The sequence below is a fragment of the Bos mutus genome, chromosome 4, assembly GCF_027580195.1.
Source record: "Bos mutus isolate GX-2022 chromosome 4, NWIPB_WYAK_1.1, whole genome shotgun sequence".
Classification (NCBI taxonomy): domain Eukaryota; kingdom Metazoa; phylum Chordata; class Mammalia; order Artiodactyla; family Bovidae; genus Bos; species Bos mutus.
The window spans coordinates 88,089,820-88,115,021 of record NC_091620.1 but is presented as its reverse complement, the minus strand read 5'-3'; the positions used below and the strand labels follow the sequence as shown (position 1 = coordinate 88,115,021).

The 25,202-nt window shown below is 39.1% G+C and overlaps 1 protein-coding gene across 2 annotated transcripts in view; it reads left to right on the top strand.

Annotated features, from left to right (window-relative positions):
- The window catches only part of DNAH11 (dynein axonemal heavy chain 11), a 371,336-nt gene that overhangs the window by 78,842 nt on the left and 267,292 nt on the right, over window positions 1-25,202 (top strand). For both annotated transcript variants that reach the window (XM_070369750.1, XM_070369751.1), the window contains exons 24-28: window positions 32-154; window positions 861-983; window positions 3,337-3,561; window positions 6,503-6,594; window positions 8,223-8,349. In XM_070369750.1, the coding sequence (XP_070225851.1) occupies window positions 32-154; window positions 861-983; window positions 3,337-3,561; window positions 6,503-6,594; window positions 8,223-8,349 (690 nt within the window). The remainder of the gene's footprint in view (window positions 1-31; window positions 155-860; window positions 984-3,336; window positions 3,562-6,502; window positions 6,595-8,222; window positions 8,350-25,202) is intronic.

Below are 25,202 nucleotides of genomic sequence, written 5' to 3'. Positions count from 1 at the left end.
CAGTCCTACCTTTTTTTTTCTTCCTAATCAGGTCAAATTTTCCATAAACGAAGCCACAACTTTGGCAGATCTGTTAGCCTTGCGGTTACACCAAGTGGAAGAGGCTGTCCGAAGCATCGTGGACAAAGCAGTGAGAGAGCTGGGGACTGAGAAGGTCGTGTCCTTGGGCTGTTTCTTTTTACCCTGGGCTAATTCTGTGACTGGCATGCGAGCAGACTGGGGAGAAGGCCATAGGCCCTGTGTGGGGACACGTCTCCCAGCAGGAAAAAGATTCCTTCTCAGCCATAGTAAATGTGTAAAACAAGAGTTGACCCAGTTGATGATGACAATTATAGCAAAAATCGCTTATGTGTCATTTACTTGGTAGCAAGTAAACCTCTCCATGCTTTATACTAATTCATTTAATTCTCTGAGGATTATGCCTGTTCTACAGGTGTGGAAACTGAAATGTCGAGAAGTGATTAGCTTACCCAGTTTCATCAAGGGAACTGGGATTCACATTCTGGCGCTTAGAGCACTGCCTATCCTGTGCTGGCTAATTTGTACATAATACTTATCAGAACTTGAAGATAACTTTTTAAGCCCCTTCCTGCTCTGGCATTCCACTTCAATAAAGGATATAAAATTCAAATCCAATAAAAATGTGATATTGGTGTGATGCTGTTCTTTTATGTGATTAAATTCATTCTTGAAACCTCAACACTATGAATTATTTGAAGGAAAGAAAATTGAAGCCAAAGATATCCCTCTGTTAGTTTTTTAAAAATTGTAAAAACAGTTTTAAAAATTTCATATGATAGTCAAGGTATTGGTTCTAAATCAAACTTTCGTGCACATAACTAAATGCTGTTGATGTCTAGGTTATTACTGAAATCAGCCGGACCTGGGCAACCATGGAGTTCTCTTACGAAGTTCACTATCGGACAGGCATTCCATTACTGAAGTTTGATGAACTATTGTTTGAAACTCTAGAGCACAACCAAGTAAGATGGATGTTTTTCTTATAGACCTTTCTTTTAAATTATGATTTTAGGCTTTTCCAAAGTTCCAGTATTCCTTCTTCATTCATTAGACATCTGCTTGTACCAGATACTAGGCATAGTACCATTTGGGTTCAAAAGGTATGAACACTTGTTCTCAAGGAACTTGTCCTTGAGTCAGGAGACAGAGAAGGATTCCAAAAAGTCTTGCAAGGTGGTGGTACTTGTGCTAAACCTTGAAGGATGGGCTGGTATTCAAGAATGATGATCAGAGAAGAGTGATATATGCAAAGAGGACAGTGTCCCCTTTTAACGGCCTCTTGGAATGCCAAAAAGTACCTGACATTCAGAGGTAATTTAAAGAATTTGGTTTCCTTAGAATAAAGATTTTCTTGATAAGAATAATGAAAAATAAGGTTGGAGAGACAGACCAGAATGCAGCCTATGTGGTCTTGAGTTTTAAGAGGATGAGTTGGCATCTCTTTGGACATGAGAGATAAGAAAGGTGAAATAATAACAGTGGTGTTACTATTATTAGACATAAGGCACTTAGGAAAGAACCTGGTCTGAGAGATGATGCTCTGTTATTTCTGATGTATTTAAAGTGAGGGACATTGATGTGAAGGTGGAAAGTCAGACCCAGACCTCAGTGCAGAGGTTCAGTCTAGAACTGTATGTTGGGAGGTCATTGTTGGTATCATGAGAATTGATGAGCTAGATAATGAGAGGAAAAGAGGATACACTAGCCAAGAACAGTAGGGAAGGGCTGCATTTGGTCAGTGAGAGAAGGAGACATAAAGGAGGCAGAGAGTGAGAATGATCGGAGACATAGTGGAAAAAGGATACTGCAATATCATAACAATCATGGGATAATATTTTCCACCAAAAAAAGTCAATATTATGGAAACAACCTAAATGTCAATTGATGGATGAATGGATAAAAAAGTGTGTGTGTGTGTGTATGTATGTATATATATATGTGTGTATATATATATGTGTGTGTGTGTGTGTGTGTGTGTATAAAGGGACTGTTCAACTGTTAAAGAGAAATCCTGCTGTTTGTGACCACAGGATGGATGTTGAGGGCATTATGTGAAGTGAGATAACTCAGAAACAACAAATACTGTATGTTCTGTCTTATATGTGGAATATAAAAAAGCCAAACTCATAGAAGCAAACAGTAGAATGGTGATTACCAGGTGCTGGGGCTTTGGGGAAGAGGGAGATGTTGGTTGAAGGGTACAGACCCCTAATAAGTTCTGGACATCTATTATACACTGTGGTTGACTATATTATATCGAAAGTTATTAAGATAGTAGATCTTAACATTAATGTGCTAATGTTAACACACATGCATGCTCACACACAAAAGGTAATTATATGGGGGGACGCGAGCATGCTTAGTCATGTCCGACTCTGTGACACCATGGATTGTAGCCTGACAGGCTCCTCTGTCCATGGGATTTCTCAGGCAAGAATACTGGAGTGGGTTGCCATTCCCTTCTCCAGGGCATCTTCCTGACCTAGGGCTCAAACTAGGGACCCCCGCAACTCCTGCCTTGGCAGGTGGATTCTTTTACTACTGAGCCATGGATAGAGGTATTAACATTATTGTGGTAACCACTTCATAATATATACACACATGTATCAAATCATCACATTGTATGCTTTAAACTTACAGAGCATCTGAGTCTCAACAAAGCCAGGGGTGGGGGGGTATAGAAAGAGTCAAATGTATTAAATACTTAAGAGGTGAAGGAGAATGAGAAGAGGTTGTTCAACTCAGTGACTTCCTGAGATTTCAGTGTCAAAGAATAGGGGGAGTGTTTGAGGATCTGCATGGTATTAAAGCAAGGCTTAATGTTAGGACAGCTGCAAAGTTTGGTAGTAAATTCAAAGGGGAGGAAAACAGAGCCTGAAGGCTTAGCAAGCTAGAGGGAAGTTTGTTTTATATTTTTAATATTGAAGAAAAAAAAAACCCATAACTTTGGAATGATTAGTAGGCAGAGACCATGGGGAGAGTGAAGGAGGATGAAAGAATGAAGTTTAATTCCTAAAACTGCACCGTGGTGCCCAATATATTTTCCTGCCTACAAAGAGATACGTGTTCGTCTTGTAGAAGACGTATTACATGTAGTTGCTTACGTTTATCTTCTTCCTTTTAAAAACAAAACCATATTAGTGTGAATATGCCATTACTTCACTAATTTAGCAAGTGCTTACTGAATGCTTGTTCCACATTTTGCTTGCTTGGTCTTAGGGATCCAGCAATAAAAAGAAGCGATATAGTCCCTCCCTCATGGTGCTCATAGATTACTAATTTAGATGTTATTGCACATTCTTTGCCTTCATTTAGGTTCAGTTACAGACTCTGCTTCAAAGCAAGTATGTGGAATATTTCATTGAGCAAGTCATAAGCTGGCAAAACAAATTAAACACAGCAGACTCGGTCATCTTTACTTGGATCGAAGTCCAGTGCACTTGGTCTCACCTAGAAAGCATCTTTGTTTGTTCAGAAGATATTCGAATCCAACTTGTAAAAGATGCTCAGAGATTCGACAGAGTAGATGCTGAATTTAAGGTTCGTGCAAGACAGGCTATTTTCTATCCTAACAACTTTTTCCAAATAATATAAAAGCCTTGTAAAGAGACATCTTTTTCTAAATAACGTGAAAGCCTTTATAAAAAGAAACATAATTTGGGTTGTTGAACTTATGAAATCTATATATGTAATCAATATTTGCATTTCAGGAGACAAAAGTTAGGAAACTTTTCTGTGTGGCGGGTCAGAATAAATATTTTAGGCTTTGTGGTTGTATATGATCTCAGTCACAACTACTCAGGGCCACCTCTGTCATGCGAAAGAAAACACAGACACAACATAGACACATGCATGTGGCTGGCACCAGTAAAACTTTTATAGACACCAAAACTTGAATTCCATAGTATTTTTGTATGTTACAAAGTATTAGATTCCTTTGATTTTTTTGAACTAAAGATGTAAGCATGAATGGATGTTGTCTTAACTTTGTGCTATACAAAACCAGGCAGCAGACCTGATGTTTCCCACAGACCATGAACTGCCTACCCTGCAGTAAGGCCTAGGAGACAGGTTCACCTTCCTGACGTAGGAGACTAGGGAGGGGAAGCCAGTAACAGAGTTACACTATCAGTTATTGGTTTGTTTCATAAGAGCCACAGAGAATACACGCAAGTGTTAGTCACTCAGTCGTGTCTGACTCTTCGTGACCCCATGGACTGTAGCTGGCCAGGCTCCACTGTCCATGGGATTCTCCAGGCAAGAATACTGGAGTGTATTTTCCTTCTCCAGGGGAGCTTCTGAAATAGGGGTCAAACCCGGGTCTCCTTCATTGCAGGCAGCTTCTTTATTGTCTGAGCTACCAGGGAACCCCCAGAGAATAGACGGTGGGGTAATATAATAATAAATGATTTGAGAGACTTTAAGCAGAGAATACACAGAAGAACTGTACAAGAAAGATCTTCACGTCCCAGATAATCACGATGGTGTGATCACTGACCTAGAGCCAGATATCCTGGAATGTGAAGTCAAGTGGGCCTTAGAAAGAATCACTACGAACAAAGCTAGTGGAGGTGATGGCATTCCAGTTGAGCTCCTTCAAATCCTAAAAGATGATGCTGTGAAAGTGTTGCACTCAGTATGCCAACAAATTTGGAAAACTCAGCAGTGGCCATAGGACTGGAAAAGGTCAGTTTTCATTCCAATCCCAAAGAAAGGCAATGCCAAAGAATGCTCAAACTACTGCACAATTGCACTCATCTCACATGTTAGTAAAGTAATGCTCAAAATTCTCCAAGCCAGGCTTCAGCAATATGTGAACCATGAACTTCCAGATGTTCAAGCTGGCTTTAGAAAAGGCAGAGGAACCAGAGATCAAATTGCCAACATCCGCTGGATCATGGACAAAGCAAGAGAGTTCCAGAAAAACATCTATTTCTGCTTTATTGCCTATGCCAAAGCCTTTGACTGTGTGGATCACAATAAACTGTGGAAAATTCTGAAAGAGATGGGAATACCAGACCACCTGACCTGCCTCTTGAGAAATGTGTATGCAGGTCAGGAAGCAACAGTTAGAACTGGACATGGAACAACAGACTGGTTCCAAATAGGAAAAGGAGTATGTCAAGGCTGTATATTGTCATCCTGCTTATTTAGCTTCTATGCAGAGTACATCATGAGAAACGCTGGGCTGGAAGAAACACAAGCTGGAATCAAGATTGCTGGGAGAAATATCAATAACCTTAGATATGCAGATAACACCACCCTTATGGCAGAAAGTGAAGAGGAACTAAAACGCCTCTTGATGAAAGCGAAAGAGGAGAGTGAAAAAGTTGGCTTAAAGCTCAACATTCAGAAAACGAAGATCATGGCATCTGGTCCCATCACTTCATGGGAAATAGATGGGGAAACAGTGGAAACAGTGTCAGACTTTATTTTTTTGGGCTCCAAGATCACTGCAGATGGTGACTGCAGCCATGAAATTAAAAGACACTTATTCCTTGGAAGGAAAGTTATTTCCAACCTAGATATTCAAAAGCAGAGACATTACTTTGCCAACAAAGGTCCGTCTAATCAAGGCTATGGTTTTTCCTGTGGTCATGTGTGGATGTGAGAGTTGGACTGTGAAGAAGGCTCAGCGCCGAAGAATTGATGCTTTTGAAGTGTTGGAGAAGACTCTTGAAGAGTCCCTTGGACTGCAAGGAGATCCAACCAGTTCATTCTGAAGGAGATCAGCCCTGGGATTTCTTGGGAAGGAATGATGCGAAGCTGAAACTCCAGTATTTTGGCCACCTCATGCGAAGAGTTGACTCATTGGAAAAGACTGATGCTGGGAGGGATTGGGGGCAGGAGGAGAAGGGGACGACAGAGGATGAGATGGCTGGATGGCATCACTGACTCTGTGGACGTGAGTCTGAGTGAACTCCGGGAGTTGGTGATGGACAGGGAGGCCTGGTGTGCTGCGATTCATGGGGTCACAAAGAGTCAGACACGACTGAGCGACTGAACTGAACTGAACTGAAGCAGAGAATAATGGCTTTACCTTTTTATATAGAAATGGGGATGAATTATTTTCTCCTTGCTAGCTAAAGCAGAATACCCGAGGGATTCTATTTTGTTTAACTTTTAAGCAGGAAAGAATAAATAGATTGTATAGTATTCATCTCATTTTTAAATATGAATATATTCTTTAAGATTCTGGTTCTCTGTCTCGGTTTTTTTGTTTGTTTGGTTTAGAAGAGAGAAATTCTTCATGGACCCAGAGTGGTGGTAATGCTTATCAAATTTATATTGATAAAAGCTATGTGATTACACTTTGTTTTTGATGTTCATCTAAAAGTTTAATCGCAGAACAGACATGGTGTTAGTCTCATTAACATTGCTTTCTCATACTTTGTTCTTCACTTTTTAATTCCCCAAAGGGATGAAAAATCTAGAAAAGTAATTTCTAATATCAATGGTTGCATGTTGTACTTTCACACAGGAATTAATGTTCAGAACAGCTAAAATAAAAAATGTTTTAGAGGCAACATGTGAGCTGCATCTCTATGAAAAACTTAAAGATTTACAGTACAGGTAAGAATACAACTACAAAGTGATTAATTTGTTATACTTTTGACATTTCTTTTGAAGATCTAATAGTATTTAATATCATGTTACTGTAGATACAACCTCTACTAATTTAAATTTTTGCTTATAGTTGTCTAGTTGCCTTTTACATATTAGGTGGTGTGTATGTATAGTGATTTAATGCAACTACATCCAAATATATTTCTTTTCCAAGAGGGATATCATAATAGTAAAATAGAATATATTAAGTAGAGAATCAACATGAAAAAAAGAATCGTGATTGATCGATTCTTTTATCAAAGTGTCCTATAAATATTTATTAAGTATCTACTGGATTCTAGAAACTGGGACTGTACTCATATAAGTCTTTTGTTTTGTATATAGTTAAATTATACTAGAAATTATCCTTTGACAGCATGTTAGTACTTTTGAAATCCTTGTCCTAAAGGGCATTTTATTCATATGAAATTATACAACAGCTAGTGGTCACAAGAAACTTCTGACTTTTGATTTAAAACGGGCAGATCAGCTACTAAAAAAGAGCTTTGTGTAGAATAGTGATCACTTTTTATTGCATGGTAGAGGAGCCTCTAGATAAAAATATATTGCATACAATTATTTCATAATCCGGAAGTTTTTTCAAGATAAAGTTGACCATCATTTTAGAAGTGTGGATTTCCACAGAAGTTAATTATTTCTTAGGGATTTTTCAGGGCTTGGTGGCTCTGCCTCTGGGTCTTCTCTGCTCTGCTAAGAACAATAAAGTGGAAATGGTTCAGGGTGTTATGACTTCCCTGAAAACCAGAGAGAATTGAAGCCACTTACATTTTTTGTAGACATTCCTTAGGAAAAAGAAAACCTTAAACCAGTTACATGTTAACTAAGCACTTTGTGCTCAGGGTGAGTGATCCCAAACCCAGTCTTCTCTCCTGCTGTTGAGACATGTCATTAAGATAAGTGACAATATATTGCGCTTGAAAACATGTGGGTTGTTTTCAAATATCTTTTGATATTGATTTCTAACCTAATTCCACATTGACAAGAGAACAGTCTGTATGATTTCAGTACCTTTAGACCATGAAACTTTTGCACTTTGATTTATGTCCTTTGATATGTTTCAATGTCTCCTAGATTATAGCCTATAGAAACTTGAAACAAATTTTTATCCTACTGTTGTGTGAAATTGTATAAATCTTAATTATGTTGAATTGGTTCATGGTGCTTTTCAGTTCTACTATATCCTTCTCCTTTACTATATATTCATTCTATTAATTTTTAAGAGTTTGATATTGAAACTCCAACTAAAAATCTTGATTTGTCTAGTTAAAAAATAATTGTATATTATAGTGGAACTATAAAAAAAATAAGTGACAACAAGTAACACCAACTTAAATTTAATCTGTATTTAGTCTCAACTTTGTGTGTGTGTGTGTGTGTATGTATCTCCTCCTACTTGGCACAACTTGTACATTAGTCACAAACGAGATGATGATGTTATAAGAGAAGGAGATAGGTACCATGTTAAGCAGTGAGCTTATTGAGATGAATGGACAGATTGAGACACTCTGGGTTTTGTTGACATTTTAATAACTGAATGGGCAAAATATGCTTACAGTGATGTTTCATTCATACAGGCTTTCTCTTTGTGAAAAAGCTCTTGCTCAGTACCTGGAAACCAAGCGTTTGGCTTTCCCACGCTTCTATTTCATCTCTTCCACAGACTTACTTGACATTCTCTCAAAGGGAACTCAACCTAAACAGGTAATATTGATTTTGAAAGCCTTATATTGTCCTTTGGTAGCTAAGGAATGTCAGTTTCTCTATCATTGTCTAAATGCTACCTACCATGTCACATGTTCCAAGAGCCGGAAAATATGCAATAAAAATTCTTAATGTAGCAACAGAGAGATGTTGGTGGCAGTGCTAAAGGAACTAGGAAGGAAGACTACCTTATCCTCAGTGAAGGGACACTGTACAAATGTCTAGAAAGGAGAACAAATGTACAAAGCTTGGAGCCCTGCAAGAAGTTAATGGAAGAAACACCAGTTCCAAATCCCCAGAACTGCGGGACAGTACTGGGGCTCCATTGCCTGGTCCGCAGTTTTCTTGGGAAAGACTGGGTCACTGGGAACGAGATCATGGCACGTACCTTCTTTCAAAAACCTTGCCTCTGGGGTAACCCTTATAATTACTAAGCTAGGCTAGGCTTCAGTGCTGTTCAGAAGTGTATTTATATAATTTCAGGCTCATCCTCCACCCTCTAATTTTCTCCTATCCATTCAAAAATAAGGTAGCACCCATGACAGTATGTAAAGCAAATAAAAGAGGCAGTTATCTTTTGTAATCTGAGAGCACAGATCAGAGACAAACTTTGTGCAAATCCCCAAGCTCTCCTTCCCCTAAACATTTAGAGGATATTGCTTTTCATTATATCTGTTCAGTTGTTCAGGATCTTAGAGTTGTTATAACTGACACAGGTAGTTATTCCTGGGCTTGACTGTATGTCACAGATTGTGCTTTACTTTTATAGGTTTGTCTCCATGTTCTTTCTCTAGAAATTTTTATGCCATTTTCTTTGGAATATGTGTCACCTCACTCTACAGTTTCCTGAATTCTGATGTCCTGTGGACACAGCATTTATCTTCATTATTTCTCTCTCATTCATTTGTCTTTTTTTAGTTGGAATATAATTGCTTTACGGTGTTTTAGTTTGTGCTGTACAACAGAGTGAGTCGGCTATAAGTATACATATATCCCCTCCGTCTTGGACCTTCCTCCCGCCCCACCCCCCAATCCACTCATCTCGGTCATCACAGAGCATTGAGCTGGGCTCCCTGTGCTCTGCAGCAGGTTCCCTCTAGCATTTCACGTGTGGTGGTGCATATATGTCAAGCTTAATCTCCTGAGGTCGCACCCTCCCCTTCCCCACCTGTGTCCGCATGGCTGTGCTCTTCATCTGCATCTCTGTTCCTGCCCTGCAGTAGGTTCAATGTACCATTTTTAAAGATTCCACTTATATACATTAATATACAATATATGTCTTTCTCTTTCTTCACTCTGTCTGACAGTCTCTAGGCCCATCCACATATCTACAAATGACTCAGTTCTCTTTCTTTTTCTGACTGAGTAGTATACCATTGTATGTATGTATCACATCTTCTTTATCCATTCATCTGTTGATGGACATTTAGGTTGCTTCCATGTCTTGGCTACTGTCAACAGTGTTTCAGTGTACATTGGCGGGGTCCATGTATCTTTTTGAATTATGATTGTCTCAGTGTACATGCCCAGGAGTGGGATTGCAGGGTTGTATTTTAGTTCTATTTTAGTTTGTAATGGACTAATGTTTTTCGTAGTTGTTGTACCTGTTTACATCCCCACCAACAGTGTAGGAGGGTTGCCTTTTTTCTACACCCTCTCTAGCGTTTGTTTGTAAACTTTTTGATGATGGCCATTCTGACCAGGTGAGGTGATACCTTGTTGTAGTTTTGATTTGCAGTTCTCTCAATGATTATGATGTCGAGCATCTTTTCGTGTGCCTCTTCGCCATCTGTATGTCCTTGCAGAAGTGTTTATTTAGATCTTCTGCCCATTTTTTGATTGGGTTGTTTGTTTTGTTATTGAGCTGCATGAGCTATTTGTATATATTGGAAAAAAAAATCCTTTGTTTGCTTTGTTTTCAAATATTTTCTCCTATTCTTGAGAGTTGTCTTTTTGGCTTGTTTATGGTTTCCTTTTTTCAGAAGCTTTTAAGTTTAACTAGGTTTAAATAAATAGTTTCATTTTTTGTTCATTTCATTTCTCTAGGAGGAGAACCAAGAAAATCTGTGATTTATGTCAAAGAATGTTCTTACTATGTTTTCCTCTAAGAGTTTTATAGTGTCTTGTCTTACACTTAGATCTTTAACCCGTATTGGGTTTATATTTGTGTATGGTATTAGGTAGTGTTGTAATTTCATTCTCTTAGGCGTAGCTGTCCAGGTTTCCCAGCACCACTTACTGGAGAGACTGTTTTTTCCATTGTATGTTCTTGCCACCTTTGTCATAGGTTAGGTGACCATAGGTGGATTTATTTTGGGGCTTTCTACCCTGTACCTCTGATGTCCTAGGGTGATGATATGAGATAAAGGGTGTCATATCCTATTCCAGGTATATGTTCCTGCTGCTGCTGCTGCTAAGTCGCTTCAGTCATGTCCGACTCTGTGCGACCCCATAGATGGCAGCCCACCAGGCTCCCCGTCCCTGGGATTCTCCAGGCAAGAACAGTGGAGTGGGTTGCCATTTCCTTCTCCAATGCATGAAAGTGAAAAGTGAAAGTAAAGTTGCTCAGTCGTGTCCGACTCTTAGTGACCCCATGGACTGCAGGCTCCTCCATCCATGGGATTTTCCAGGCAAGAGTACTGGAGTGGGTGCCATTGCCTTCTCCTAAACACTTGAAAACTTGAAATACTTAGAATTCTGAATTTTAACTCTGTAATTTAGGTGCATAAATCTGTAAGTAAGAGTATGTTTTTTCTTTTATATTCTTTAAGCATAATAAACACATATGTGATGTTTTATTGAACAGTATTACTTACCCAGAATATAGACATGAGACATTTTTATTTTTCTACAATTATTAATCTCAAATGTGCCCTGCTGAATCTCTTTACAGTGAGTAGCAGATCCCTTTATAACACCTTAGATAGGCACTGTAATGCTCCTATCCCTTTTTCTTGTTAATAATCAAAGAAACTGAAAGCAACTCGGCAAGATCTAGTTTAAAATTCCAAGCTCACCTCTGTGTCAGGACCAGTTTTTTGCATGAAGAACCTGGAGGTGAGATCTTTTATTTCTCCTCCCTGCTGATTTATTTTGGGCAGGAGCGGGGAAAGGGTGTCATCTGTCAGTCATCGCCCTTTCTCAATGCATATTCCTGCTTCTCTGGTCAGCAGTGGCTGTTGACCTTGCCCCTTCATGGCCAGTACCCACACCTGGGTGTCTTGTGGAACAGGAGCAAGTCCTCAGGACAGGGAACTTGCCATGGGTATACACGCAGAGCCAAGTCCGTCTCAGTGCTTGTAGGTCTTGGCCTTGGCAGTGTAGTCAGTCATTTGTTACATCTCGTTCCTCCTTTCCACCTAAACAGATGTGCAAAGTAGGGACATGTCACAGATTGACCTGCTGCAGGCACCCATGGATTCTGTGAGTGGTTCTCCAACCCCACTCACTGGACAAATTAAAGGGCAGAGGTTGGGGAAACAGTCCTCCACCTTGAAGCCCCACGAGGAGTGAGGAAAAGTCAGAGCATCCCCTCTGGGCTGATACTCACGGGTGTGAGGATGGTCGTCTCTCTCGCCCCACCTCCCTGCCGTGCTTTCCCAGAAGGGGTGTGTGGAGGCGGATGATGGTAAGTTGTTGAGATGCGTCTTGTCAAGGGACCAGTTGTCCTAATACCTGTCTGCTCTCTTCAGAACATGTGCGTGCCCAGTGCCTCTCTGTCCTTAACTGAAGTCCTAGGTAAGTGCTAGAGGAGCAGATGACTCAACATACACTTGTCACCCGTTCTGTGTCCTTTCAAATAATCAAAAAGTGCTTCGTGCGTTAGACATGCTTGTTGGCTCACAGATATATGCATCCCTGATGCCAGCTACTGTTTTTCCACATCCTTCCTCAATTATAGGATGAGGTTTTGCTTTTTTTAAAAAATAAACTTAAAAGATGTACCTTTAAAATAATTCTATCTTCACAGTATCACTTCAGTGCTTTAGAGAGTTACCTTTCATATTACTGTAATTAGACAAGTCTTCTTGTCTGCTTCATTCACAGCATTTGAATTGTAAGTTCTAAACCCCTGAACCTCAGGTGCATTTCTCAGTGCTAGTAACAGTCTTTAATGTAGGACTAGTAATGCCAGGCATTAAAAAGATCTTAAATTTTAATGTAGCTGAATATTAAAGTCACAGCAGAGGGAGTCTCCAGAATGGCTCACAGCCATGCTAATAAGTACCAGCCGTGGTGCCGTCTATACCATATCAACAAGAGGAGGGCGGATATTTCTGCTTACTAGCTGAATGGGTCTGTCTGACTATGTAGCTCCAGGGTAAATGCAGTTTACAGTTCTCCTGACCTGCCAGCTTTGAAACGATTCGATTTTTGAAACATTTTGAAATTTGAGGTACACTTTTTCAAATTTGCTCAAAATTTGACTTCATTCAGATCTTTCTGTTCCAAGAATTAAACCTTGAACAATTCAATTTCGCATCAAATGTCGTCAAACTTTTAGGAAAGGATCCTTATTAGGGAAAGGTTTTAGCTGCCCCTGAGGTGCGCATACCATCAGGGAGTGACTTGTTGGGGCAGAGGATTGAAAAAGTGCTAAGGATGAGTTGAGTCATCTTGAGCCACAGTCAGCTTCTTTCCCTACAGTGTTTCTGCAAAGTCAAGGTGTGATCTTCAACTCTTGGTCACTTACCGTGGAAGAGTTAATGCTTATGGCTGTTATGCCAAAAGGCCTAGCCTTCCTGCACTCTCTTTCATTATCAGAATCAGTTTCAGGCCACCAGACACAGCTTGTCCGTCTCTGCCTTTTGTGCTAACATCCTGAATGTGCTCCCTGTAGTGTGACAGACATAACGTGGCAACGGCAGCTTACAGGATAACAATGCAGTGGCCCTTTGTGGGCAGATGACTCATGTTGACATCTTGTGAATGACTTGAATTCTTCAGATTCCCCTCCTCCACCCACTACACTCAATTTAAGAGTGTTGGTCCGAGTGAGGGTTTCTGCAGTTGATGTGGAATTTGATCAGCCTGAACACATCAGCTAGGGGAGGGCTGATATTACTACATCCTGCATTCTGTAAGCAGAAATGCCCAATTTAAGGTACTTCAGTTGGAATGTCAGAGTGACGACGTCAGTGCATCTAAAATGCCTTCAGTGGTTTTTTAGCTCTCAGTAAGTTTGGTTAAGGTCAGGTTTTAAAGATTTTCTCCTATAATTCATCCTGACTTCCCAGTCTCATAGATTACCTCAAGGACTGAGATTAGGGCTGTGCCATGTAACTTAAGTGGTCAGAAATTTCTGGCGGTTGCTTGTGGACACACAAGCTTAGAGGTGTCCTTGCAGGGTTAATGGACATGGAGTAGTAATTATGCAGTTGCACGTGATTCAGTATTAACATTCTGTGATTCTTCTCCTGCTTAGAAAAACATCCTTTTGTATTTTTCAAGTAAAGCAAGTAGAGTGGTTAAAGTCAGCCTGGGTAACATCAGTTGCCCTGGGGTGCCCTCCCAGGTTATAATACAGTGTCTAAAAATAGCAGACAACCAGTTTTTAGCCACTGGTTCCTTATGACCTGAAAGATCTTTCTGTCCTGGAAGAGTTGGCATGTTTTCTCTTCCTTCATCTTCTACGTGGTGATGAGTGAAAACTTCCCCGTGTTGGAGCTATACTATAGAAAGACACACTTTCTATGTGATCAGCCTCATTTGTGTTGCATGACGGAGGCAGCCATGGACCACATGTGGCTAATGGGCACTTGAAATGTGACAACTGAGAAACTGAATTTTTAACTACAATGTGTTAGAATTGATCTTTGATTCAGTTATTGGAAAACATAAATTTGAAACAACTTGAGTGTGAATCTACTTTCTCAACTGCGTATCTTATGAAACACAGAGACAGATCGAGTATGTCTGATGAAGAATCCAAACTGCGATAAGCTATAAATGCAAAATATGCACCTGGTTTCAAAGACTTGAAGAATGTAAAATATCTCATTGGTACCTCTTCTATTAATTATATATTGAAGGGACAATACTTTGGATATACTAGGTCAATAAAGCACATTAGAATTAATTTTGCCTGTTTCTTTTTACCTGTTTTAATGTGACTACCAGAAAGCCACTGCTATGGCAGTTGAGGCCACGATTTTCTAAATGACAAGATCAGGAAATGTACATACTCAGAAATGTTGAATGTTTGCATCAAAAATATCCTTCATGGCATAAGACCAAATCTATGTAAGAAGAAATCTGCCAACTTGTCTTTTGAGAAGTCCCCAAATTGCAGTATGAGGCAGATGGCACTCAACTGATACCCTTAATAGTCTGTCAATATTGGCACTTGGACAGGTGCTTGTGAGAAATGGGCTTAGTATTAGGTAATAAAAAGGACTTCTGGATCTTCAAGGGGCAAATGTCTAAAACCCCATATCCTCACAAGCACAGTATATTTCTGGATAATGCTTCCACTTGGTTATCTCTGTGATGGAGTGAAGGTGCCTCAGGATCTGAATCTCAGGAATCAGGGTGATGCAGCTCAACAGTCGCTAATGGTGAGTCACAGCCTTCTTGACAAGGCTTAGTCCTCCTGAGACAGTCAAGAGAGGGACTTTGCTGGCAGTCCAGTGGTTAGGGCTCCACACTTCCACTGCAGGGAGCACAGGTTTGATCTGTGGTTAGGGAACTAAGATCCTCCAAGCCATGTGGCACAGCCAAAAATAACATAAAATAAACTAGTATGTCTTAGACAATCAAGAGTAAAAAGGTTGAAGATGCAAGTAGTTAGCCACATGTAAGAGTGAATGAGTTTTAGCTGAGATAAAAAAGATTCCAACTTTTCTATAGGGAGTAGAAGGTTAGAGGGCTCGTAGGTACCTGCAGTGGAGGGAGGCAGTTGTCCTTGAGTTTAGGTTGGGGCTGAGGATGGAATAAAGGAAGAGGCGGGAAAAGAAAACGGGCACAGAAGATGGTCGTGGTTTTGATTGCCTTGCCATTACCTCTACTTACCTTCAGCTGAACAGCAAGGAATGGAAGCTGTTTGTCTAAGTGTAGTGTATTATAGAAATTGCCAGTGAGAATAGCTCCACTTGGTATGCATGCACGCATGCTTAGTCACTTCAGTCATGTCCAACTCTTTGTGATCCCATGGACTGTAGCCCACCAGGCTCCTCTGACCATGGGGTTTCCCAGGCAAGGATACTGAAGTGGATTGCCAGTGTAACTTAGGACTGTGTCACATTTCAAATGGATGCCTTTGTATAAAGGTGGCCTGGTACTCAGATGACTTAGGCATTTATGTGTGTGACAAGAAAATAGACAATCAGTTTTTAAATAAAATCATAAATTATATATCCAGTAGGGATTATCCTTGATTATACTTGCAAAAGGGTTAACATATGGTTAACTACAGGTTATATAACAACATATGTATTTTTTTTTTTCATTTTATGTATGTTGCCACTGCTTAGCAGAATTCTGTTGGAGCTCTTTTATTGGAATTCCTTCCACAGCCAGTTTATAAATTACACAACAAAATCAGGGTTATTATAATGCAGGATTAAAATACCACTTAATGTAACAAGATAAAAGATTGTCTTATAAATTTGGGCTCCCACTGCTAAAGTCTTAGGCTTTGCTGTGGAATTAAAACGTCTGATCCTGGCTTTTGTTTGCTGTCAGGTTGTTCAGCTCCAACCTAAATTCAGTGGGCAGGGTTTCTGGCTCTAAAACGTTAGCCTTTTTATAAAAATGGAGTGTAATTGCTTTACAATGTTGCATTAGTTTCTACTGTACAGTGAAGTGAATCAGCGGTACATGTACATATACTCCCTCCCTCTTAGATTCTTCTCCCACCCCTCCCCTGTCCCGCCCATCTCGGTCATCACAGAGTGCTGAGCTGGGCTCTCAGGTTGCCACTGTGTGAGTGTGGTGGTGTGTATGTGTCAGTTGTAATCTGCCAGTTTACCCCGCCCTCCCTTTCCCACCTGCATCCACATGTCCATTCTTCGTGTCTGTGTCTCTATTCCTGTCCTGCAAATAGGTTCATCTGCACCATTTCTCCAGATTCTACATACATGCCTTAATATATGATATTTGAGTTTCTTTCTGACTTCACTCTGTAGGCACTTAGGTCCATCCACATTGCTACAAATGACCCAGTTTCATTTCTTTTTATGGCTGCTTAATATTGTGTTGTATATATGTACCGCATCTTCTTTATCCCTTTATCTGTTGGTGGACATTTAGGTTGCTTCCATGTCTTGACTATTGTAAATAGTGTTGCAATGAACACTGGGGGTCCATGTATCTATTTGAATTATGTTTTTCTCAGGGTATGTGCCCAGGAGTGGGGTTGCAGAGTTGTATTGTAATTCTCTGTTTAGTTTTTTTTTTTTTTTTTTTTTTTTTTGCCACTGTACCTCCATACTGTAGCTCTTCATAGTGGTCATACCAACTTACATTCCTACCAACAGTGTAGGAGGGTTCCTTTTTCTCTATACCCTCTCCAGCATTTATTGTTTGTAGAATTTTTGATGATGGCCATTTTGACTGGTATAAAATGATAACTCATTATAGTTTTGATTTGCATTTCTCTAATAATTAGCGATACTGAGCATCTTTTTTTCTTTTAATTTTTTTAAATTTTATTTTATTTTTAAACTTTACAATATTGTATTAGTTTTGCCAAATATCGAAATGAATCCACCACAGGTATACCCACGTTCCCCATCCTGAACCCTCCTCCCTCCTCCCTCCCCATACCCTCCCTCTGGGTCGTCCCAGTGCACCAGCCCCAAGCATCCAGTACCGTGCATCGAACCTGGACTGGCGACTCGTTTCATACATGATATTATACATGTTTCAATGCTATTCTCCCAAATCTCCCCACCCTCTCCCTCTCCCACAGAGTCCATAAGACTGATCTATACATCGGTGTCTCTTTTGCTGTCTCATACACAGGGTTATTGTTACCATCTTTCTAAATTCCATATATATGTGTTAGTATACTGTATTGGTGTTTTTCTTTCTGGCTTACTTCACTCTGTATAATAAGTTCCAGTTTTATCCATCTCATTAGAACTGATTCAAATGTATTCTTTTTAATGGCTGAGTAATACTCCATTGTGTATATGTACCATGCTTTTTGAACGTGTGTCTTCATTGGAAAAATGTCTATTTAGATCTTCTGACCTTTTTTGATTATTTTTTGAACATAAAGCTGCATGAGCTGTTTGTATATTTTGGAGATTAATCCCTTGTGGGTTACCTTGTTTGCCAACATTTTCTCCCATTCTGTGGGTTCTCTTTTTGTTTGGTTGATGGTTTCCTTTACTGTGCAAAAGTCTTTAAGTTTAATTAGGTCTCATTTGTTTATTTTTGTTTTTATTTTTATTACTCTAGCGGGGTGGATCCAAAAAGATATTGTTGCAATTTATGTCAGGGAGTGTTCTGCCTATGTTTTCCTCTAAGAGTTTTATAGTACTAGCCTTACATTTACATCTTTGATCCATTTTAAGTTTACTTTTGTGTATGGTGTTAGAGAATGTTCTAATTTCATTCTTCTACATGCAACTGTACAGTTTTCGCAGCAGCACTTACTGAAGAGACTGTCTTTTCTCCATTGTGTATTCTTGCCTCGTTTGTCATGGATTAGTTGACCATAGGTGCATGGATTTATCTCTGAACTTCCTATTCAGTTCCATTGCTCTTCATTTCTCTTTTTGTGCCAACACTGTACTGTTCTGATTACTGTAGCTTTGCAGTATAGTCTGAAGTCAAGGGCCTATTTCCCCCAGCTCCATTTTTCTTTCTCAGGATTGCTTTGGCTATTCTGTGTCTTACATGTTTCCATACAAATTAAAAACAAAAGGTTGTTCTGGTTCTGTGAAAAGTACCATTGGTAAATTGATAGGGATTGCATTGAATCTGTAGATTGCCATGGGTAGTACAATCATTTTGACAACATTGATTCTTCCAATCCAAGAACATGGTATATCTTTCCATCTGTTTGTGTCATCTTTGATTTCTTTCTTCAGTGTCATATAGTTTTCATAGTAGCGGTCTTTTGCCTCTTTAGGTAGGTTTATTTATAGGTATTTTATTCTCTTTGATGTGGTGGTAAAAAAGGGATTGTTACCTTAATTTCTCTTTCTGATATTTTGTTATTAATATATAGGGATACAAGAGATTTCTGTGTATTAATTCTTTTTTGGCTGCACCATTTGGCTTGCAGGATTTTAGTTCCCCTGCCAGGGTTTGAACCCACACCCTTGGTAGTAAAAGCTGGGAGTCCCCTCTACTGGACCACCACGGGATTCCCTTAATTTTGTATCCTGCACCTTTACTGAATTCGGTGATATATTCTAGTAGTTTTCTGATAGCATCTTTAGGATTTTCTATGTAGAATGTCATGTTTTCTGGCAGTTTTACTTCTTTTCCAGTTTGGATTCCTTTTATTTGTTTATTTTTTTCTTCTCTGACTGCCATAGCTAGGACTTGAAAAGCTATGTGGAATAAAAGTGATGACAGTAGACACCTATTCTTATTCCTGATCGTAGAGGGGATGCTTTCAGCTTTTCACTGTTGAGAATGATATTAGCTGTGAGTTTGTTGTATATGGCCTTTATTATGTAATGTCCATTTTTGAGAGGAGGGACTAGTGACTGACGTGGGCCATGAGGAGTTTTTTGGGTACAGATGTATTCAGTTTCTTAATTGTCTCAGTGTTTACAACAGTTTTTTTCACTTTGCTAAAATTTATTAAGCTGTACACACATGATTTTTTTCACTTTTCTCTGTATACACTTATATTTTAAAAGGTTATTTGAAAACTCAGTTTGTGTTGTCAGCACACTTATGTACATTTATATACACATGCTAAAAATGTTTAGGAAGAAATACAGAATCAGCATTGATAATATAGTTATATCCAAGTTATATTGATAAATGCAAAATCAAATGGCAAAATAGTATATATACTATGATTTTAGTTTTGGTAAAAGCAAACCAGGTAATATCTGATACCTAATATTAGCTATAATGGTTTACAAAATTTATAAAAAACTAATATAATCTTTGCTGGGAAAGATTGAGGGCAAGAGGAGAAGGGTGAAACAGAGAATGAGATGGTTGGATGGCATCACTGACTCAATGGACATGAAGTTGAGCAAACTCTGGGAGATAATGAAGGATGGGGAAGTCTGGAATGCTACAGTTCATGGAGTCACAAAGAGTTGAACATAACTTAGCAACTGAACAACAACAAATACAGTTTTTCTGAATTATATAATTGCATGTTCACTACTGAAAGTTTGAAAAATATAGAAATATAGAAGATCAGAATGTTATTAGCGTACTCCTTGATGCTATATTTGAGTGATTATGGTGGTTTTTTTTTAATGTGTTTGTGTAGGTCAGAACATTATATTTAATAAAAATTGAAATATTCTTCTACAACATGATGTTTAATGTCCGTAGAAGTTATCATTGTATGAAAGTGCTATAGCTGGTTAAACCTATTCCTAAAAGTTTTTTTTGCATATTTAGACTTCAAACAACGATATGTGTCCATGTACTGTATACTGAGTATTATTAAAAATATAAAACACTCCAACAAACTATTCAACATTTTGGCAGGCTTAAATTTTTGTACATGTAAAAGTAATAGACTCATTTTTCTCTTGTTCCAGAGGATAATATTCACAATAGATAAGACTGCTTACATTTTGGACGTTATATACTTCTCACAAATACTATCATGAGTATTACCATCATTATGAATAAATGAGTTAATTACTATGTATGTGTGAACTCTGAGGTGTTCACCATGCCAGGAATGACATTAGAACTTTGTGTCTATTTTATCTCTGTTAATCAGCAGCAGCATCTTTCATAGATGGGCAAATATGCAATGAAATATAAGCAAAAAGCAATGGGGAAAGCTTTGAGAATGTATGATAGCCATACAGAGAAGTTAGTACATAGCAATACATGGAAACTATGCATAGACACATATGTAGAAGCTACATAATTTCATTTTCTTCCCTTTGTTCTCTAGGTGAACATAGAGTAGACTGTTGATCTGATCATTGTATTAGTTTTCATTTTAAATTAAAATTACTGAGATGAGTAGGTTTTTTTTTTTTACTTTGTTTACAGACAGATAAATGAAAGTTCTTGGCAGTTCTCCTTGTGCAGAAATCTTAAAAATATTAATTTCAGTTATCAAGGATTGATTATATAACTCCATTTCCCCCAATAACATGGTTCACATTTCACATACTATGGTGTGTTCACTATGACTGATCTTGAGAAGCACAAACTTAATTGCTGGTTCCTCAGTCCACAAAAATCACCACATGAATGACAGATGTGCATCTTGACACATGATCAGTAATGTCACACTTTTCAAAGTCTGTCTGTGGTTGGCCATCACACATTTGCTGTCCAGTTCTCACGTAGTCAGCAGAAAACATAGTGTGCTACAAATTTGTCCCCAGAGAAGAACCCACCTGATATTTCATAAAAATACACCAGAGGGATGGTATGGGGAGGGAGGTGGGAGGGCAGGGTTCAGGATGGGGAACATATGTACACCCAAGACAGATGCTTGTTGATGTATGGCAAAACCAATACAATATTGTAAAGTAAAAAATAATAATTAAAAAAAATAAAAGAAAAAAAATACACCATCAAAAGAGAGAATTAGTGATGAAGTTGGAAGTGTAGCAAAGAAGTGAAAATTGATAATGCTCATTTGGTATCTTCAGTTATAAGATGAGAAGGAGGAGGCAAGTGCTGTTTGAACTACTCCTGATAAGTTTCCTATAAAGAACTAAAACAATTTTTACTTTTTTAGTATTTTCAGTTAGTGTACTAAATATTTATTTATAGTTTATTTCCCTGTACTTCTGTAACCAAGAGTGAGAGGGATTTTAATATTTTTTTTCTCTTTTTTAAATTTTATTTTATTTTTAAACTTTACAATATTGTATTAGTTTTGCCAAACATCAAAATGAATCTACCACAGGTATATCCGTGCTCCCCATCCTGAACCCTCCTCCCTCCTCCCTCCCCATACCCTCCCTCTTGGTCGTCCCAGTGCACCAGCCCCAAGCATCCAGTATCGTGCATCGAACCTGGACTGGCGACTCGTTTCATACATGATATTATACATGTTTCAATGCCATTCTCCCAAATCTCCCCACCTCTCCCTCTCCCACAGAGTCCATAAGACTGATCTGTACATCAGTGTCTCTTTTGCTGTCCTGTACACAGGGTTATTGTTACCATCTTTCTAAATTCCATATATATGTGTTAGTATACTGTATTGGTGTTTTTCTTTCTGGCTTACTTCACTCTGTATAATAGGCTCCAGTTTCATCCACCTCATTAGAACTGATTCAAATGTATTCTTTTTAATGGCTGAGTAATACTCCATTGTGTATATGTACCACAGCTTTCTTATCCATTCATCTGCTGATGGGCATCTAGGTTGTTTCCACGTCCTGGCTATTATAAACAGTGCTGCGATGAACATTGGGGTACACGTGTCTCTTTCCCTTCTGGTTTCCTCAGTGTGTATGCCCAGCAGTGGGATTGCTGGATCATAAGGCAGTTCCATTTCCAGTTTTTTAAGGAATCTCCACACTGTGTGTGTACTAGTTTGCATTCCCACCAACAGTGTAAGAGGGTTCCCTTTTCTCCACACCCTCTCCAGCATTTATTGCTTGTAGACTTTTGGATCGCAGCCATTCTGACTGGTGTGAAATGGTACCTCATAGTGGTTTTGATTTGCATTTCTCTGGTAATGAGTGATGTTGAGCATCTTTTCATGTGTTTGTTAGCCATCTGTATGTCTTCTTTGGAGAAATGTCTATTTAGTTCTTTGGCCCATTTTTTGATTGGGTCATTTATTTTTCTGGAGTTGAGCTGGAGGAGTTGCTTGTATATTTTTGAGATTAGTTGTTTGTCAGTTCCTTCATTTGCCATTATTTTCTCCCATTCTGAAGGCTGCCTTTTCACCTTGCTAATAGTTTCCTTTGTTGTGCAGAAGCTTTTAAGTTTAATTAGGTCCCAATTGTTTATTTTTGCTTTTATTTCCAATATTCTGGGAGGTGGGTCATAGAGGATCCTGCTGTGATGTATGTCAGAGAGTGTTTTGCCTATGTTCTCCTCTAGGAGTTTTATAGTTTCTGGTCTTACGTTTAGATCTTTAATCCATTTTGAGTTTATTTTTGTGTATGGTGTTAGAAAGTGTTCTAGTTTCATTCTTTTACAAGTGGGGGATTTTAATATTTTAACAACAAGTTTTCAAGGCCAGAGCACAATTGCATGTTTACCCATTGATTGTAGAGGTTGCACAGTTGTTCTTACAATCCTGCACTACTGTTCTAATCAGGACCTGCCTGAATACCTACACCCCAAAGGGTGGATGCACCTGATTTACTCTAAGTCAGTGAAACAACATTTCAGTTTTTGTCACTAACCTTTTAGAAATCTGTTCAAGATATGATCAAATTATTGAATTTCATGACTTGAAATGTTCATATCCATTCTGTTTCTTCTTAGTGAGGTAAAAAGAGGGAGGCATCAGTTTTTTTTTTTTTTAATTGTAAAATTAAAGATCTTTCCAAAGACCCAACTAGCCAAAAGGAATTTAAATTTTGTGTTAACAAGTACAAATAAATGGAACTAATTTGAGGGCAACAGCATGCATGTTAGTTAAGAAAATGGTTGTGTTCTCTCAGAAACTCGAAGTGGAGGGCAGAATAAGAAACTATCTAACTTCCAGCATGCCAGGTATAAGTCACAGGAGAACAGCAAGCTGTGGGGTTTGCATGTCCTGATCACCCACTGAATGACTTCAGGATTAGAGGTTCTTGTGAAACGCTTTCCTGGCCAAAGCAGTGATGTGTGAGGGTGTCTGATAGTTGAGGTCTCATTTATCCTGCAGCTTTGCACCTGAATATTATTTAGGCCCATTATGCAGTAGAAGCCATTAAACATCTGTGCACTTGCTGGCCGCTTCAGCTGTGACAGCGAACTGTGAGATGATTGGAGAGACTGTGTGTAAATGTCCTCTGGGTTATGTGCAGGGATGCGGTAACTGTGATAATCCAAGCAATGATCATCGGCTACCACTCTGTCTACACGGAAAGTGAGAGTCGCAGAAAACTTATCTGTTTTCAACTGGGAAGATTCCTTGTGATATTCTTCGATACTAAAACAGTGAATTCAGCAAAAACATCAAGGCTAAAAGCTTCAGAGATTAAATCACCCTTGAGTTCCTTCCCAATATTGATAGTGGTCTTGTCATGTGGGAAATTTAGGCAGGTTGCCGTTGTTCCTAGGAGCTGCTGCTGGGATAGTTATCAAGTCTGGTTACACTGTATTTCATGAAAATGTCATTACAGAGATGGCTGTAATGCTATGTGCTAGGAAACGTTCTGTGGCTTGAAACCATCTTCTGGTTTTTATTTATTTTTTATTATTTTTATTGAGATGAAATTGAGACAACACAAAATTGGGCATTTTAAAGTGTATGATTCATTGGCATTTTGTACATTCACAGTGTTGTGCATCTGTTACCTCTGCCTATTCCAAATTATTTTATTACCCTGATATAAAGCCCCACACCCATCAAGGAGTCACTACACTCCCTTGCCTGTTCCTCCCGGCCGCCTCCTAATAGCATGACGTTTTCGACAAGCTTCATCCATGTTGTACATGCACCAGCACTTCATTCCTTCCGATGCCTGAGCGGTATTCCATTGCATGGATATGCCCAGTGTGTCTGTCGTCCATCAGTGGACACCTGGGTCCGTTCCACCTTTTGTGAGTAATACTGCTATGAGTATTTTTGTACAGGTATTTTGAGTACTTGTTTTCTGTAGTTTGGGATATATACCTAGTAATGAAATTTCTGAGTCTTATGGCAAGTCTGTGTTAACCTTTATTCTTTTTCTAATTCTATGTATTCATTTTTGTGCTGGAACTTCATTGCTGAATGTGGGCTTTCTCTAGCAGAGGCAAGTGGGGCTTGCTCTCTAGTTGCCGTACATGGGCTGCTTCTTGCGGTGGCTTCTCTTGTGGAGCATGGGCTCAGTCATTGTGGCTCATGGATCCAGTTGCTCTGCAGCCTGTGGGATCTTCCTAGACCAGAAATTGAATCCGTGTCCTCTGCTTTGGCAGACAGCTGCTTAAACACTGGACCACCAGGGAAATCCTTATGTTAACTTTTTGAGGATTCACCAAACTGTTCTCCTTTGCAGCTTTTAGTTGTGCCACATATAAGGAGAGAATACTTGTTCCCACTCCTGATACTTCCTGTGGTTCACGCTGCCCTTTATTCTGTCTACCCCAGAGGAGGTAGAGTGGCTTGCCTGACTGAGAGCCTGCAGAACACGTGTCTTCCTCTCCTTTCCTCCTCGCCAGCCCTTTTAGGTGGAGAGGCCGGTCCCAGTCTGTTCTGATACGACCAGATGGAGAAGGCTTACTGGTTCTAATGTTCTACATGGAGGCCAATTGGGCTTTCATCTCTGAACTGACCTCTAGCAGAACAAAGGCAGATCTTTGTTTTTTAACTTGGTTTGTTTTATATTTCAAGTAGTCTGGACCTGTGCAGGGTTCAGTATGTTATATTATTGGGGATTCTTTTGGGAATCCCACAACTTAGGATCTAAAACGTTATGAGGCCAGAAGAATTTGAACTTTGTAAATGTGGCCTGGACTTGCAGGTTTAAGATCTAACTGCCACTTGTATTTACCAATGTCAACTTGATGAAGTCACCTAATACTTGACTTTCAATTTCTTTGTCAGTGAAAATGGGAGAATCCCATTCACCCTT